At 42.9% G+C, this 18215-nt stretch overlaps 1 protein-coding gene across 18 annotated transcripts in view; it reads right to left on the bottom strand.

Annotated features, from left to right (window-relative positions):
* LOC110530308 (astrotactin-1) overlaps positions 1–18215 on the bottom strand; it is a 270605-nt gene that overhangs the window by 42976 nt on the left and 209414 nt on the right. For 10 of the 18 annotated variants that reach the window (XM_036985941.2, XM_021613237.3, XM_036985939.2 and 7 more), the window contains 3 exons: positions 17286–17554; positions 15510–15643; positions 15222–15373 (listed from right to left, as the gene is read on the bottom strand). In XM_036985941.2, coding sequence (XP_036841836.2) covers positions 15222–15373; positions 15510–15643; positions 17286–17554 — 555 coding nt within the window. The remainder of the gene's footprint in view (positions 1–15221; positions 15374–15509; positions 15644–17285; positions 17555–18215) is intronic. The other 8 variants (XM_090182267.1, XM_036985940.2, XM_090182266.1 and 5 more) reach the window with 1 other exon arrangement.

Here is an 18215-nt window from a genome sequence, read left to right as displayed (position 1 = left end):
CAGATTTGTTGAAATTTGAATTTTTAGACATGTTATGTATTTAAAAAATTAATTAATTTTGTTTTTGGTAGGCTAGGCTACTCTATTATTACATGAAATAATGGTACATTGAAAAGGGGGACCCTCAAGAGGCCCCTGAGCTGTAGGACTGTGTCAGTGTTGATATTCATGGCTAACTCAGAATACATTGTGCAAAAAGAGAGGACATAGTGACAGACACAGCTGTACAGTACATAGATTATTAAAATAAGCAAAACAAGCTTAGACGAATTCTAGGATTTAATTAATCATAGTATACACTGAACAAAAATATAAATGCAACATGCAACAATTTCAAAGATTTACTGAGTTACAGATTTCACTCTTCAATGGCTGTGCAAAGCTGCTGGATGTTGTCGGGAACTGGAACACGCTGTCGTACACGTTGATCCCAAACATGGGATCGTTGATCCCAAGCATCCCAAACATGCTCAATGGGTGACGTGTCTGGACATGCAGGCCATGGAAAAACGGGGACATTTTCAGCTTCCAGGAATAACGTGCCATTATTATGCTGAAACGTGAGGTGATGGGGGAAGATGAATGACAGACACAACAATTCAAATATCCATCAATAAAATGCAATTGTGTTTGTTGTCCACAGCTTGTTGCCCATACCATATCCCCACCGCCACCATGGAGCAATCTGTTCCCAACATTGACATCAGCAAACCGCTTGCCCACACAACGTCAGTTGAAACCAGGATTCATCTGTGAAGAGCACACCTCTCCAGCATGCCAGTGGCCATCAAAAGTGAGCATTTGCCCACTGAAGTCGGTTACAACGTCAAACTGTAGTAAGGTCAAGATCCCGGTGAGGACGACGAGCATGCAGATGAGCTTCCCTGAGACTGTTTCTGACAGTTTGTGCAGAAATGTTTTGATCGTGCAAGCCCACTGTTTCATCAGCTGTCTGGGTGGCTCATCTCAGACCATCCTGCAAGTGAAAAAGCCGGATGTGGAGGCCCTGGGCTGGTATGGTTACATGGTCTGTGGTTGTGAGGCCGGTTGGACGTACTGCCAAATCCTCTAAAATGACGTTGGTGGCGGCTTATGGTAGCGAAATGAACATTCAATGCTCTGGCAAAAGCTCAAGTGAACATTCCTGCAGCCAACATGTAGATGTCCTAAGTCTGTCACAAGTAATTCTTCCAAAAATTGATTGCAGACAGATTATTTCACTTATAATTCACTGAATCACAATTCCAGTGGGTCAGAAGTTTACATACACTAAGTTGACTGTGCATTTAAACGGCTTGGAAAATTCCAGAAAATTATTTAATGGCTTTAGAAGCTTCTGATATGCTAATTGACATAATTTGAGTCAATTGGAGGTGTACCTGTGGATGTATCTCAAGTCCTACCTTTAAACTCAGTGCCTCTTTTCTTGACATCATGGTAAAATCAAAAGAAATCAGCCAAGACCTCAAAAACAATTGTAGACCTCCACAAGTCTGGTTCATCCTTGGGAGCAACTTCCAAATGATACCTGAAGGTACCACGTTCATCTGTACAAATAATAGTATGCAAGTATAAACACCATGGAATCATGCAGCCATCATACCGCTCAGGAAGGAGATGCATACTTTGGTGCGAGAAGTGCAAATCAATCCCAGAACAACAGCAAAGGACCTTGTAAAGATGCTGGAGGAAACGGGTACAAAAGTACCCAAATCCACAGTAAAACGAGTCCTATATCGACATAACCTGAAAGGCCACTCAGCAAGGAAGAAGTCACTGCTCCAAAACCGCCATAAAAAAGCCAGACTACGGTTTGCACCTGCACTTGGGGACAAAGATTATACTTTTTGGAGAAATGAGCCCTGGTCTGATGAAACAAAAATATAACTAACTGTTTTGCCATGACAATTGTTATGTTTGGAGGAAAAAGGGGGAGGCTTGCAAGCCGAAGAACACCATCCCAACCCGTGAAGCACGTGGGTGGCAGCATTATGTTGTGGGGGTGCTTTGCTGCAGGAGGAACTAGTGCACTTCACAAAATAGATGGCATCATGAGGCGGGAAAATTATGTGGATATATTGAAGCAACATCTCAAGACATCAGTCAGGAAGTTAAAGCTTGGTCGCAAATGGGTCTTCCAAATGGACAATGACCCCAAGCATACTTCCAAAGTTGGGGCAAAATGGCTTAAGGACAACAAAGTCAAGGTACTGACCTCAATCCTATAGAAAATTTGTGGGCAGACCTGAAAAAGCATGTGCGAGCAAGGAGGCCTACAAACCTGACTCAGTTACACCAGCTCTGTCAGGAGGAATGGGCCAAAATTCACCCAACTTATTGTGGGAAGCTTGTGGAAGGCTACCTGAAACATTTGACCCAAGTTAAACAATTTAAAGGCAATGCTACCAAATACTAATTGAATGTATGTAAACTTCTGACCCACTGGGAATGTGATGAAAGAAATAATAGCTGAAATAAATCATTCTACTATTATTCTGACATTTCACATTCTTAAAATAAAGTGGTGATCCTAACTAACCTAAGACAGGGAATTTTTACAAGGATTAAATGTCAGGTGTTACTTTCCCCAGTTTCCGTGTTTTGGTTTTGTATGTGTGTTTCAGGATGGGTTACTGAAATTCCCCCCAAGCAGCTGATTGGTCGGCCACGTCAATTATTGGAGAGTTGACCCCGCCCCCTCGTCAGGATACAGCTGTATCCCATTAGACCCCTTTTCCAGCTATTTTAGCCAGTGTTCTGTTGCTCAGAAGAGAGCTGAGGGTGATATCCTGTGTTGGTTGTTTCTCAGATAGAGCTGATGGTTATGTTCTGTGATTGTTGCCGAGGGTGATAGTCTGTGTTGGTTGTTTCTTAGAAAGAGCTTATTGTCATATCCTGTATTGCTTGTGGCTCAGAGAGAGCTTCTTGTATGTCCTGTGTTGGTTGTTGTGCAGGTTGTTGCCAGTATTTGTAGCCGGTCCAACTAAAGTATGTCAATGACAAAATGACTGTTTTTGATTATTATGTTTCATTTGTTTCCGGGGGGGGGCAAAAGGCCTGCAGGCATACATAACCCGTAGTATTTACTGTCTATACACACTAGGTAAGACCTAGGTGGACCACCCCCTGTATTTTTGCTAGTGCACCAGGAGGTGCTAAGATAGGTAGGTAGGAGAGGGGGCTTTGATATTTACTTCCTTTGCTTCTGTCCAGCCCCTTTTCCCCAAAATTACCATGTGACGGAATAAATTCCCTGTAAACGGTACCCATATCTGCCTTTGTCATCCTTGCTCGCACCTACAATCCCATACCTCTTTCACTCCACGAGTTGTTGAGTTGTAGCAGGGGGTTGCGTTCCCTCTCCCTAGAGGCTTACGTAACATCAGGAATGATGAAAAACTGAGTTTAAATGTATTTGGCTATGTAAACTTCGACTTCAACTGTAACTTGGCAAAGACAAAACATTTTAGAGAAATGTTTTTTGTACATTTGGAACATTTCTGGGATAACTTATTTCAGCTTGTGAAACATGGGATCAACACTTTACATGTTGTATTTATATACATGTGTATACAGTATATACATTTTGCCATGTTTTATAGCGTTAAATAAGGTTTATTTGGTACATCCTTGTTGTCATTGGTAGGCCCTGGGTCAGTTGCACCCTTAGCCCCACAGCAGCCCTACTTCTGGGTGCAACCCATGAATAGATTGATGAAGAAGCATCACGAGAGAGGGAGTTTACTTTGGCACAATAGATATCAGTAGTATGGTCCTGGAGAATTTTAAATGTTTTCACTTCTGTAGTGTCACATTTAATCTCCAACTCCAGGTCTCAATCATCACATTAACATAAACAATGATTCTGCTAAGGTGCAGATTCTGAACTTGACACTGTCTGCAATTCTTTGATTAAAGTGAGTGATTTTAAAGGGAATGACAGAGTGAAAAACCTTAAACCTGTCACACACAGACACTCTTTTGTTCAATAAACAGGAAAGAAATGTAACCTGAAAATGATCTGATGGCTCATAAATTCCCATATCCAAAACAACTGCTAGGTACCAGCAGATTTGGCAGCTCCGTAAAGACTCAACAAACAACATCTGGATCTTGTTGTCTACTTTGACGAACAGAAGGCAAGAGATGGACAACAGTTTCTAAAGCATTGCTTCTTGGCACTTCCCAGTGAAAAATGATTAACCAACTTGTTCTCCAACAGAACGTATTGTCTTTTTCAGAGCAATAGAGGAAATAAAGTACTATTTGAAGTGGGGTAGGAGGGGGTGTAATTTTTAAAAGTGAAGTTTCTTGGAGAGAGGGAGGAAGAACACTTCAATCTGCGTATACTTTCTCAGAAAAAAGCCTTTGATAAGAACACTGCCTCTGCCATTTACGTCATAGAACCGCTTGCGATTTATACTGCATTACTTTCAATTATGGCCTTAGAGATGGGATAAATCATCTGTTCTTGAAATCGGGCAAAAGGGCAAATTTCCATACTGAACCGAAGCTGATAGCACTTGAACTTGTGTGTTCCAAAGCTGAATCTGAGATTTGCCAAACCCCAAATACGATGTCCAAAAAGCATTCAAAATGGCAATTTACACTGTTGGATCGCATTACAAAGATGAAACTCAGTTGATTTCTGATGAATGACAATGTATTAATCATACATTTTGGGATGCATAACATAATGCATAATGTTTTTAGGGTCCCACTTTCTGTAAAAGTGATTTTTGGTTGAGGAGAGAAAAAAACATTCCATGAAGCTCATGAGCTCGGTAGTGATTATTATTCGCTATGCTCTTCTGCACTCAGCGGTCCCGTTCTGTAAACCTGTGTGGCCTACCACATCGCGGCTGAGCCGTTGTTGCTCCTAGACGTTTTCACTTCACAATAACAGCACTTACAGTTGACTGGAGCAGCTCTAGCAGGGCAGACATTTTACGAACTGACTTTGGAAAGATGGCATCCTATGACGGTGCCACGTTAAGTCACTGAGCTCTTCTACTGCCAATGTTGGTCTTTGGAGATTTCATGGCTGTGTGCTCTATTTGATACAACAGGTGTGGTTGAAATAGCCAAATCCAATCATTTGAAGGGGTATCCACATACGTTTGTGTAGTGTATGCTTATGGTAATCCTTTCAATCTAGTTCTAAGAACAGTTAGATATAATTGTCTTTCCTCTAGTTCCAGAATTCCTGCCATGCATAGAGCCTCACCACACCACACTAGCATTAATTATGTTTCTGAGTGGCTGCAACAGCAGTCCGTACCATTTTCTAATGGTCTCCCCACATGTTAGGATGGTGGGCCTGACATCTGTGTGTTTTTTTCATGACTTTTGTTTGCATGTAACACATGGTTGTTTGATGGTGCGGTCCAACTCCCCCTCTGCTGTGGGGACGCCCTCGTCTCTTGGCTCTCCTAATATCCCTTCTGGACCACAGACTTTCAACTTCATTTGTAAAGTAAATATTTGTCTGGGAATCGAGTGTGGTGTTGCCACTTGTCAGAGCTCAGCTTGAAAGTGATTATGAGCTCAAGGGTTGTTTTTGTGGCATTGCTATGTTTGACATCTCTCGCCTCATCAACGTTTGTTGTTTGTTGTGATTACCATTTTGCAGTAAACTAGACCATCATGACTAAACTTAAATAGACAAAATCAGATGTGTTACATCTGGTCTGGAGCCACAACATGGGTGGCAATAATGGACGGTAGTGGAGAGTTTCATTGAACCAAGCAGTCTTCAATTCTGTTAAATTATAGGTTTGTACAATTCACCATGTAAAGTTTATTGGAAAGGGCATTCAAAGTCTGAGGACATGAGTTTTCCTGTCTTGAGTCTGGGATTAAAACCACTGTTTACATATTGTAAATTGATATAAAGGTGGCAGTAACCCCGGGTAACGTTCCAGATGTGGCTGAGGCTTCGAGCCACATGGGCATATGCCATCTGGGCCACACTTGAAGGATAGGAAACACAAAATCACTAGACTGGACTTTATAGGAAGGCGAGTTCCTTCCACGCTGTACAGCCAAAGCCAGACGCACTTCATTTTCACAAGATTAATGTATACATTAGATCCATGACCATATGTCATAACACTGTGTGCTTCAATAAAGACCTTAGCCCCTTGAACTCTGTCTGAGTTTGACCCTACCCAGGTGTGGGGACAGTTTCTATGCTACTCACAGCTGGACTTTTGCTCTCTGGGTATGTGTGGGTCTATGAAGCCACCTAGAGACTGTGCCAGCTTCCGTGATGGACCTGCCCTGGCACCTGACCTTGCCCAACAGATGAGGTGAGCTCATCGGCCACCAAAGCGCTCGGTGGAAACATTCATCCCTTTCAGGAGCTCTCCTTGCTCTATTGTCCTACCAGGGAGGAAGTGTGGCACATGGGTGTGAGTAATCTGATTACGGATTGGATGTCATGTCCCACTGACCCCTGAATAAACCCTGTCGTTATTGGGTGATCTCAGGGAGTTTGGCCCGTGTGTGATGACTAAAAGCAGACTTCCGATTTAGTCAACTTAAACATCTGGGAGAGGGCTATGATGTCATGTTGTGTGCCTGAATCCTATTATGTGTAAGATTAGCACACAACCAGCCCCTGTCCAGAGGGTCGGACAACAATCATTAGCTATGATATATTATACAGTATGCATCTAGCTACAATATAGGGTCATGTAATCCAAGGCGAAGGGAAGCACGAAAGTGACCAGTACAATGTGAGGAACACCCCATTGCTTTGTGTAAATGAAGGAGAAGGTTGTCCAAGTTCTCTTTTGAAAAAAGGAAAAAAAATCCCCCATATGTTTCTTGAGTCTCTACAAAATGAGGGATAAAAGATTGTGTAGTCATATTTTTGACATTCCATGGAATCTGTTCCGATCATTCCAGTAAACACTGCATAGAAGCTGTTTTGAATCACATTAAAATCCAGGCCTAACAGAGATGAAGGGTTTAAGTCCACAATACCCCCCCCAAAAAATTCCCTTCCAGTAAGTCTTAGCCCTTGCAATAGCACCTCATCGATCACTTTTTCACAGTCCCACATTTGGACTTGATATAATATGTTATTTTGGTTGTAATCGGCCACAACATTTAGATGTCGGGGTTTGGGATGAGCAGTATAGCCTGAAGAGAGGGGAAGCCATGAACGACCTATAAATAAACTAGAGAGGGAAAGTCAATATCCCCTTTGGATATGGATGAATGACTCTAAAGACTGAGGGCCATATAGCGCAATCAGACAAGAGGATCTTTGTAAAGACACATTATGTGAAATGTCAATAACTCTTGTTGAAATGTATCACTGTGTGGCACTGTATCAACTGGATAACTTGGGATATGCAACAGGTGCAAAATACATCATATTATTCATCATCAAACTAAAACAGAAAAATGTTTTGATCGATAAAAAAACACACCAATCTGTATATCTCGGTTGATTTTATTCTGGTTGGTGGTGCAAAGTAATCAATGTCACTTTCAATTAATACTGAATTAAACCTGTTCACATCAAGACAGGCTAGATTACATTATATTGGAACCAAAATATATTATACACTTGTATTCAAGTCCAATACTTCATTGTACAAATAGACCTATAGAGATGGTTATTTAATCCCGTGCAACATAAGGGTTTTCGCCAAACAAAAGGCATACGTTAGAAGTGTAGCTATAAGATTAAATTCTATTACGTTATGGACAGGGGTTCTACATAACACAAAAGGGTTCACAAAAGGGTTCTACCTCGAACCAAAATGGGTTCTTCAAAGGGTTCCCTATGGGGACAGCCGAAGAAACATTTAAGGTTCTCGATAACACCTGTAAAACAGAGAGCACATTTCCAGAGGGAAGAGGCCCATAGAGTTTTAGTAGGTTCATCTGAAGGTTATTTACCACATGATTTTTGGGGTTTAATCTGACAGGTGACTGAGTGCTTAAATCAGAACCACTCGTTATGACAATGTTTCTTTCAAATCAAATTTTATTGGTCACATACACATGGTTAGCAGATGTTATTGCGAGTGTAGCAAAATGCTTCTAGATCCGACAGTGCAGCAGTGTCTAACAAAACCTAATATCTAACAAATTCCACAACAAAACCTAATACACACAATCTAGTAAAGGAATAAGAATATATAAGTATAAAATATATGGATGAGCAGTGACAGAGCGGCTGAGATGCAATAGATTGTGAAGGATACAGTATACATTATATACATATGAGATGAGTAATGCGAGATATGTAAACATTCTTAAAGTCACATTATTATTAAAGTGACTAGTGTTCCATTTATTGAAATGGCCAATGATATCAAGTTGGTAGGTAGGCAGCTGCCTCTGTGCTAATGGTGGCTATTTTACAATCCGATGGCCTTGAAATAGAAGCTGTTTTTCAATCTCTGTCCCAGCTTTGATGCACCTTTACTGACCTCGCCTTCTGGATGGAAGTGGGGTGAACAGGCAGTGCCTCGGGTGGTAATTGTCCTTGATTATCTTTTTTGCCTTCCTGTGACATCGGGTGCTGTAGATGTCCTGGAGGGCAGATAGTTTGCCCCCGGTGATGCGTTGGGCAGACCGCACCACCCTCTGGAAAGCCTTGCAGTTGTGAGAAGGTGCAGTTGCCGTACCAAGCAGTGATAAAACCTGACAGGATACTCTCAATTGTGCATCTTTAAAAGTTAGTGAGGGTTTTTGGTGACAAGCCACATTTTTTCAGCCTCCCGAGGTTGAAGAGGTGCTGTTGCGCCTTCTTCACCACAGTCTGTATGCGTGAACCATTTCAGTTTGTCGGTGAAATGTACACCAAGGAACTTAACCTCTCACTCAATGGAGAAGGTGGAAAGTTTTATCTTCCTGACACCCACATTCCGAGGGCCCTCACCTCTTCCCTGTAGGCTGCCTCGTCGTTGTTGGTAATCAAGTCTACTACTGTTGTGTCGTCTGCAAACTTGATAGAGTTGGAGGTGTGCATAGCCACGCAATCGTGGGTGAACAGGGAGTACAGGAGAGGGCTGAGAACGCACCCTTGTGGGGCCCCAGTGTTGAGGATCAGTGGAGTGGAGATGTTGTTTCCTACCTTCACCACCTGTGGGCGGCCCGTCAGGAAGTCCAGGACCCAGTTGCACAGGGCGGGGTCGAGACCCAGGGTCTCAAGCTTAATGACGAGTTTGGAGGGTACTATGATGGAGGTGATATGATCCTTGACTAGTCTCTCAAAACACTTCATGATGACAGAAGTGAGTGCTACGGGGCGATAGTCATTTAGTTCAGTTACCTTAGCTTTCTTGGGATCAGGAACAATGGTGGTCATCTTGAAGCATGTAGGGACAGCAGCTAGCTGGTCTGCACATGCTCTGAGGATGTGGCTAGGGATGCCATCTGTTAACACGTTTAAGTGTTTTACTCACGTTGGCCATGGAGAAGGAGAAGCCACAGCCTTTGGTAGCGAGCCTCGTCGGTGGCACTGTATGGTCGTCAAAGTGTGCAAAGAAGTTGTTTAATTTGTCTGGAAGCAAGAATTCAATGTCCACGACAGGGCTGGTTTTATTTTTGTAATCCGTGATTATCTTTAGACCCTGCCACATACATCTCGTGTTTGAGCTGTTGAATGGTGACTCCACTTTGTCTCCATAATGTCACTTTGCTTGTTTGATTGCCTTACGGAGTAACTACACGGTTTGTATTCATTCACATTTCCAGTCGCTTTGCCATGATTAAATGCGGTGGTAGTGATTTCAGTTTTGCGCGAATGCTGCCATCATTCCACGGTTTCTGGTTAGGGAAGGTTCTAATAGTCACAGTGGATACAACATCTTCTATACACTTCCTTATAAACTTGCTTAACGAGTCAGCGTATACATCAATGTTATTATCTAAGGCTACCCGGAACATATCCCAGTCCACATGATCAAAGCAATCTTGAATCGTGGAATCCGATTGGTCAGACCAGCGTTGGATAGACCTAGGTCAGATTTGCCAAAAGGAGGGTGGGGGAGGGCCTTGTATGCATCGTGGAAGTTAGAGTAGCAATGGTCGAGCGTGTTACTCGCTCGAGTACAGCAATCAATATGCTGATAGAATTTAGGTAGCCTAGATCTAAAATTAGCATTGTTAAAATCCCCAGCTACAATAAATGCAGCCTCAGGATATATGGTTTCCAGTTTGCATAAAGTCCAGTGAAGTTCCTTGATGGCCGTCTTGGTATCCGCTTGCGGGGGGGATATACACGGCTGTGACGATAACCGAGGAGAGTTCTCTTGGGAGACAATACGGTTGGCATTTCATTGTGAGAAATTCTAGGTCAGGTGAAGAAAAGGACTTGAGTTCCTGTATGTTGCAATTACACCATGAGTCGTTAATCTTCTTACCAGAGAGATGTTTATTCCAGTTGGTGCGATGCACTGAAAATCCCGTTGGCTGTATGGACTCCGACAGCATGTCCCCAGCTAGCCGTGTTTCCGTGAAACAAAGTATGTTACAATCCCGGATATCTCTGGAAAGCAACCCTTGCCCTGATTTCGTCGACTTTGTTAACTAGGGACTGGACATTAGCGAATAATATACTCGGAAGCGGTGGGTGGTGTGCGCGCATCTGAAGCCTCATTTAGAAGACCGCTCCGTCACTCACTCCTCCGGCGGTGTTGTTTTGGGTCGGCCTCTGGAATCAGTTCAAATTGCCCTTGGAGGTGCAGACAAAGGATACGCTTTGGGAAAGTCGTTTTCCTGGTCGTAGTGCTGGTAAATTGACGTCTCTCTGATGTCCAATAGTTCTTCCCGGTTGTGTGTAATAGATGTTCTGGGCTAACAAAATAAGAAATAATACATGAAAAAAATCTACTGCACAGTTTCCTAAGGACTAGAAGTGAAGCTGCCATCTCTATCAGCGCCATCTTGATGACCAGATATCTTTCTTTCCTCTGCTCCTAGGTGGTCCCAGATCTGTAGCCTACTGTCTAAATAGCTCCATTCCACCACCTATATTAGACATTCAAGGTGTGCGCTTTGAAGCAATCAATCCACTAATCATTTCATAAAGATTTAAAAACACATAGTTTTGAGCCATGTGTATTTTATGGGCTATTTTCAGTATGTCAGCCTAATCAGTTTCATCGGTCAATAATTTTTTGTCATCATATGTTTGCCAGAAAAGCAACCTATTTCAAGCTTAAAATTGGATGCTATAAGTGAATCCAGGGTGGGCTGAAGGGCCATTGCTCGGGAAAACAAGCTGAGACTGCACAGGACTCCCCAGCTAACCTGTTGGTGAAAACAACCAGTCCATGATGGTAATTACAGCAATTTGGAACAGAAAAGCCTATAGGACTTGTGTGGAAGCAGTGCACTTATCCCTTGCTAGAAAAGCACTCGTCCAGAGTTTGCTGGAATGGGACTTTGCTTATGATTGCAAAAATACCATAATCTTCAGTAATTTTTTCTATGGCAAGCTATGATAGCTTCGGTAATACATACTTGAATAACTTTTAAAATATTCATATATACAGTTGGTCGGAAGTTTACATACACCTTAGTCAAATACATTTAAACTCAGTTTCACAATTCCTGACATTTAATCCTAGTAAAAAATTCCCTGTCTTAGGTCAGTTAGGATCACCACTTCATTTTAAGAATGAAATGGAAGAATAAAAGTAGAGTGATTTATTTCAGATTTTATTTCATTCATCACATTCCCAGTGGGTCAGAAGTTTACATACACTCAATTCGTATTTGGTAGCACTACCTTTAAAATTGGGTCAAATGTTTCGGGGAGCCTTCCACAAGCTTCCCACAATAAGTTGGGTGAATTCCTATTGACAGAGCTGATGTAACTGAGGTTTGTAAGGCCTCCTTGCTCGCACATGCTTTTTCAGTTCTGCCCACACATTTTCTACAGGATTGAGGTCAGGGCTTTGTGATGGCCACTCCAATACCTTGACTTTGTCCTTAAGCTATTTTTCCACAACTTTGGAAGAATTGTTGTGGTCATTGTCCATTTGGAAGACCCATTTGCGACCAAGCTTTAACTTCCTGACCGATGTCTTGAGATGTTTCTTCAAATATCCACATAATTTTCCTTCCCCATGATGCCATTTATTTTGTGAAGTGCACCAGTCCCTCCTGCAGCAAAGCACCCCACAACATGATGCTGCCACCCCCTTGCTTCACGGTTGGGATGTTGTTCTTCAGCTTGCAAGCCTCCCCCTTTTTCTTCAACATAACGATGGTCATTATGGCCAAACAGTTCTATTTTTGTTTCATCACACCAGAGGAAATTTCTCCAAAAAGTACAATCTTTGTCCCCGCAAACCGTAGTCTGGCTTTTTATGGTGGGTTTTGGACCAGTGGCTTCTTCCTTGCTGAGTGGCCTTTCAGATTATGTGGATATAGGTCTCGTTTTACTGTGGATATAGATACTTTTGTACCCGTTTCCTCCAGCATCTTCACAAGGAACTTTGCTGTTGTTCTGGGATTGATTTGCACTTTTCGCACCAAAGTACATTCACATCTAGGAGACAGAACGCGTCTCCTTCCTGAGCGGTATGACGGCTGCGTGGTCCCATGGTGTTTATACTTGCATACTATTGTTTGTACAGATGAACATGGTACCTTCAGGCATTTGGAAATTGCTCCCAAGGATGAACCTGGCTTGTGGACAATTGTTTTTCTGAGGTCTTGGCTGATTTCTTTTGATTTTCCCATGATGTCAAGCAAAGAGGCAGAGTTTGATAGGTAGGACTTGAAATACATCCACAGGTACACCTCCAATTGAATCAATTTATGTCAATTAGCATATCAGAAGCTTCTAAAGCCATGACATAAGTTCCTGGAATTTTCCAAGCTGTTTGAAGGCACAGTGAAGTTAGTATGTAAACTTCTGACTTCAACTGTATATAGTATTCATTTATTATATCTGTATCCATATTTTCCATAAGTGTCTAGTAGATAGACCATATTGTTCAAAAGAAAATAGCCTAATTAATGAAAATAAAGCACCTAATCAAAAATGCCATTATTTTCAATTAACTCTGCAACTCTTCCAACTATTGACTTTTTCACAACTGCCACCATTTTGATGCCAAAACATTCACACCAAATCCATATTGACATAGTAAAATACATACATTTTTAAATAAATTCATATATTTAAAGGGTATTTCATGCTGAAACCCTCATATTAAACATCAATGATATTCAAGGTTTATACAGTGCCTTGCGAAAGTATTCGGCCCCCTTGAACTTTGCAACCTTTTGCCACATTTCAGGCTTCAAACATAAAGATATAAAACTGTATTTTTTTGTGAAGAATCAACAACAAGTGGGACACAATCATGAAGTGGAACGACATTTATTGGATATTTCAAACTTTTTTAACAAATCAAAAACTGAAAAATTGGGCGTGCAAAAATATTCAGCCCCTTTACTTTTAGTGCAGCAAACTCTCTCCAGAAGTTCAGTGATGATCTCTGAATGATCCAATGTTGACCTAAATGACTAATGATGATAAATACAATCCACCTGTGTGTAATCAAGTCTCCGTATAAATGCACCTGCACTGTGATAGTCTCAGAGGTCCGTTAAAAGCGCAGAGAGCATCATGAAGAACAAGGAACACACCAGGCAGGTCCGAGATACTGTTGTGAAGAAGTTTAAAGCCAGATTTGGATACAAAAAGATTTCCCAAGCTTTAAACATCCCAAGGAGCACTGTGCAAGCGATAATATTGAAATGGAAGGAGTATCAGACCACTGCAAATCTACCAAGACCTGGCCGTCCCTCTAAACTTTCAGCTCATACAAGGAGAAGACTGATCAGAGATGCAGCCAAGAGGCCCATGATCACTCTGGATGAACTGCAGAGATCTACAGCTGAGGTGGGAGACTCTGTCCATAGGACAACAATCAGTCGTATATTGCACAAATCTGGCCTTTATGGAAGAGTGGCAAGAAGAAAGCCATTTCTTAAAGATATCCATAAAAAGTGTTGTTTAAAGTTTGCCACAAGCCACCTGGGAGACACACCAAACATGTGGAAGAAGGTGCTCTGGTCAGATGAAACCAAAATTGAACTTTTTGGCAACAATGCAAAACGTTATGTTTGGCGTAAAAGCAACACAGCTCATCACCCTGAACACACCATCCCCACTGTCAAACATGGTGGTGGCAGCATCATGGTTTGGGCCTGCTTTTCTTCAGCAGGGACAGGGAAGATGGTTCAAATTGATGGGAAGATGGATGGAGCAAAATACAGGACCATTCTGGAAGAAAACCTGATGGAGTCTGCAAAAGACCTGAGACTGGGACGGAGATTTGTCTTCCAACAAGACAATGATCCAAAACATAAAGCAAAATCTACAATGGAATGGTTCAATAATAAACATATCCAGGTGTTAGAATGGCCAAGTCAAAGTCCGGACCTGAATCCAATCAAGAATCTGTGGAAAGAACTGAAAACTGCTGTTCACAAATGCTCTCCATCCAACCTCACTGAGCTCGAGCTGTTTTGCAAGGAGGAATGGGAAAAAGTGTCAGTCTCTCGATGTGCAAAACTGATAGAGACATACCCCAAGCGACTTACAGCTGTAATGGCAGCAAAAGGTGGCGCTACAAAGTATTAACTTAAGGGGGCTGAATAATTTTGCACGCCCAATTTTTCAGTTTTTGATTTGTTAAAAAAGTTTGAAATATCCAATAAATGTTGTTCCACTTCATGATTGTGTCCCACTTGCTGTTGATTCTTCACAAAAAAAGACAGTTTTATATCTTTATGTTTGAAGCCTGAAATGTGGCAAAAGGTCGCAAAGTTCAAGGGGGCCGAATACTTTCGCAAGGCACTGTATTTAGGATGTTTTTTATCTTAAAATCATCTTATTTAATTATTTGATATACCTCTGTGTGATGAAGTGACCGATGAAGATGATTCAGCACTAGAACATGTGTGATGCACTCCACTACTTTGCAGACCACACTCTTGTTAGCATTGACCACCATCTTGTGGTTTTATGCAAAACTACAATAATAACAAATGTAAATCATTAATATAAGAATCTGGAATTTTGCTGTGGTAACATATAGTTAGAGGTTCCCTTACCTTGCCTCAACATTTAGCAACCATGCACGGCTATTTCTGTATTTATACATGGACATACTGCATGAAATGAACATAAATACCATAAATCCTCAACTGAATCAGAAGGGATGTACCTGTCTCCATTTTGGAGTGGTCTGTCCTCTCTGTCACTTTCTCCTGGCTAATGAGATAATCCACGATCCGCACCCCGATTGGTGGCTCAGTGTGATTCCATTCCACGATGACCAATGAACTGCTGGGCTCATAGGAGTGGGACAACCTGAGCCTGGGAGAAAATAAAAAGAGTTACACCTAACTAACTCAGCAAATCATGACAAGACAAGCTCATCTTTAGATAGCAATACATACAATCTTACTTGTGTTTATCAAGTCGAGTAGACAAATTGTTTTGAGTGACTCACCTAGGCTGAGGGAGAGGGGCACATGTTGGCAGTCCATCCGTCCCGAATGCACTTGAGTCACAACGGCACCAGTCATCGATTACGTCACCTTTCCCAGAACACCACAGCATGCTCATCATGGCCTCCTGCAGTGCCTGCAAAGAGACAGGAGGATGGATCAAACACTGTCAATAACACCCAGCCTGAGTCTAGACATCAATATGATCTGCCCCTCTAGGGGGTCATGCAATCATGCTCTAGCTTACCGTTTGCCATCTGACATATTGATGTCGGCTTATGTCCAGCATACACTACACAATTTCACCACATCTTTGTCAGAGAGCAGCTTCTCTTTTTGAGACCGCTCTTGTCAAACATCTCGCATATGTGTTTTGCTGCATTACTGTAACGATGTGCACTGAGAGTCAGGAAGCAAGTTCAGGGAGTGAGTGTTAAAAAAAAGTAACATAATAAGAAACAAGAACAATGCACAGACAGGAAACTGAAACAGAAACAATGACACCTGGGGAAGGAACCAAAGGGAGTGGCAGATATAGGGAAGGTAATCAAGGAGGTGATGGAGTCCAGGTGAGTGTCATAATGCACTGATGCGTGTAACGATGGTGACAGGTGTGCGCCATAACGAGCAGCCTGGTGACCTAGAGGCCGGAGAGGGAGCACATGTAACAGTAACCTCTCCCCGATGCGCGGCTCCAGCTGCAGGACGACGACCAAGATGACGTTCCCCTCTGCTAAGGTGCAGGAACCTGTCGATCCAGCTGAGGTGCGGGAGCATGGTGACCTAGAGACCTAGCACACGTGACAGTACCCCATCCCCGGCGCGTTCGTCTCCAGCCGCAGGATGCCCACCACAGGGACGATCCGGGGTGTTGGAGCCGGAGCTACCTGGGAGGCCTCAGCGGGTTCGATAGGTCCACATGCCTAAACTGGGTGAACAGGTTCCCGTGCCTCAACTGAGGCATCCGGAGGTTTCAGCCGGCTCATCAGGTTCTGCGCCTCAGCGGAGGCGACCGATCCGCACCGGAGCGCCGGGATCGTCCCTGTGGTTGGCGTCCTGCTGTGGCTGGAGCCGAACATGCCGGGGAGGGGGTACGGTCACGTATGCTCTCTCCCCGGCGCTCTAGGTCGTCTTGCTCCCACACCTCAGCCGGATCGACGGGATCCTGCACCGGTCCGCTCCTGATCCCCGGGATCGTCATCTTGGTCGGGGTCCTGCGACTGGTACCGCACATCAGGGAGGGGGTACTGACATTTGTGCTCCTTCTCTGGCCTCTAGGTCAACAGGCTGCTCATTAGGGCGCACACCTGTCACCAGCATAACTCGCAGAATGACACTCACCTGGACTCCATCACCTCCTTGATTACCTGCCCTTCATGTCACTCCCTTTTGGTTTCTTCCCTAGTTGTCATTGTTGCTGTTTCATGTCAGTGAGCTGTTTGTTTTTATTGTTTTGTTAATTAATTAATTAAATGTATTCACTCTCTGAACATGCTTCCTGACTCTCAGCGTACATTATTACAGGTAACCAAACCAAGGGCTTCTCTCGCTGCATGATTGAATGTATGAATTTACATTTAAATATTGGTGGTGAATGTTCTTTTATGCTCTAAATTCAAAATTGGAAAAGCAAAATCTGAGGTTTTATTAATGGAAATAATATGCACACTGCTCTTAAAGTATCACTACGTTGTGCTTTTAGGAATACACTCCTGAAAATGTGTCTGGGACTGCTAAAATGGGGGTAACCCAAGGTTTTCAGTGAAAGCTTTCTGTACCTGGTAGGTGTGGTTGTTGGAGACCAGCTCGTAGAGCGGGGCGGCCTTAGTGATCTGGAGCAGGACAGGCTCGGCTGGACGCCCAGGCCCAGGGCTCATGTGGCAGAGGTGGCAGGAGTACGGACACTGGCCCTGGCTGCTGCAGTCCATGCGAACCCCCGCCGCCATGCGCTTGGCACCAGAGTCCAGCAGGCTGGCGATGTACGCTGGGTAGGTCAGGGTCCGGGGCTCCTTGTCGCGCTCCTCTGACTCTTCTGATGGGGAATTCCCTGAAAAGGGCATAGTTATAGTTACTGTGGGATTTGGATATAATCATTTGTTGAATAATACATATTGTTACAAACACTGTTTGAAATCATGTCATCTTTTCCTGAAATAGAGAAGTTATTGGTGTTAGTTTTAAAAACTAAATGTAATATGCAGTATATTGGGTATATCCACATGTGTATTGCATTTCCCTCAAAACTGGCACTGCATTTAGTTCCATTTATTATGCTGTCCTCTCAAATGCACTTAGGGCAGTGCTGGCATCTTCAAAGACATCTCTTGCGTTATTAAATGCAAAGCTTCGGCACTTTTTGTCTTAAAAAGGGTTCAGATTACCATTCCTTCATTCTGCTGAGTCGTGTGCATACACAGGCAATTTAAAAGCTCAAAAGCAAACTAGGGAATAGCCAGTTGCCGAGAGCTGGTTTTGATGAAATTAAACATGGCTTCATGAGCCAACAGGGTGAGGGGGAGAAACAGACAGTCACCTTTTGCTCTAGCACATAATGTGGCCCCTATCATAGAATGAGATAAAACTAAATCAGTATACACTGCACTTTGTTGCATGTGAATGAATAAAAGCACATGGCCATCAATCAAACAAGAGGACAGTAAGGCACATTAGATATGATCAGAAAGATGGGGTTTGCACATTGTTATTCA

Source organism: Oncorhynchus mykiss, chromosome 8, assembly GCF_057628025.1.
Source record: "Oncorhynchus mykiss isolate SJ-2025 chromosome 8, ASM5762802v1, whole genome shotgun sequence".
In the NCBI taxonomy this organism is placed as follows: domain Eukaryota; kingdom Metazoa; phylum Chordata; class Actinopteri; order Salmoniformes; family Salmonidae; genus Oncorhynchus; species Oncorhynchus mykiss.
The sequence above is the reverse complement of the archived record's forward strand: the minus strand, read 5'-3'. Positions and strand labels throughout refer to the sequence as shown.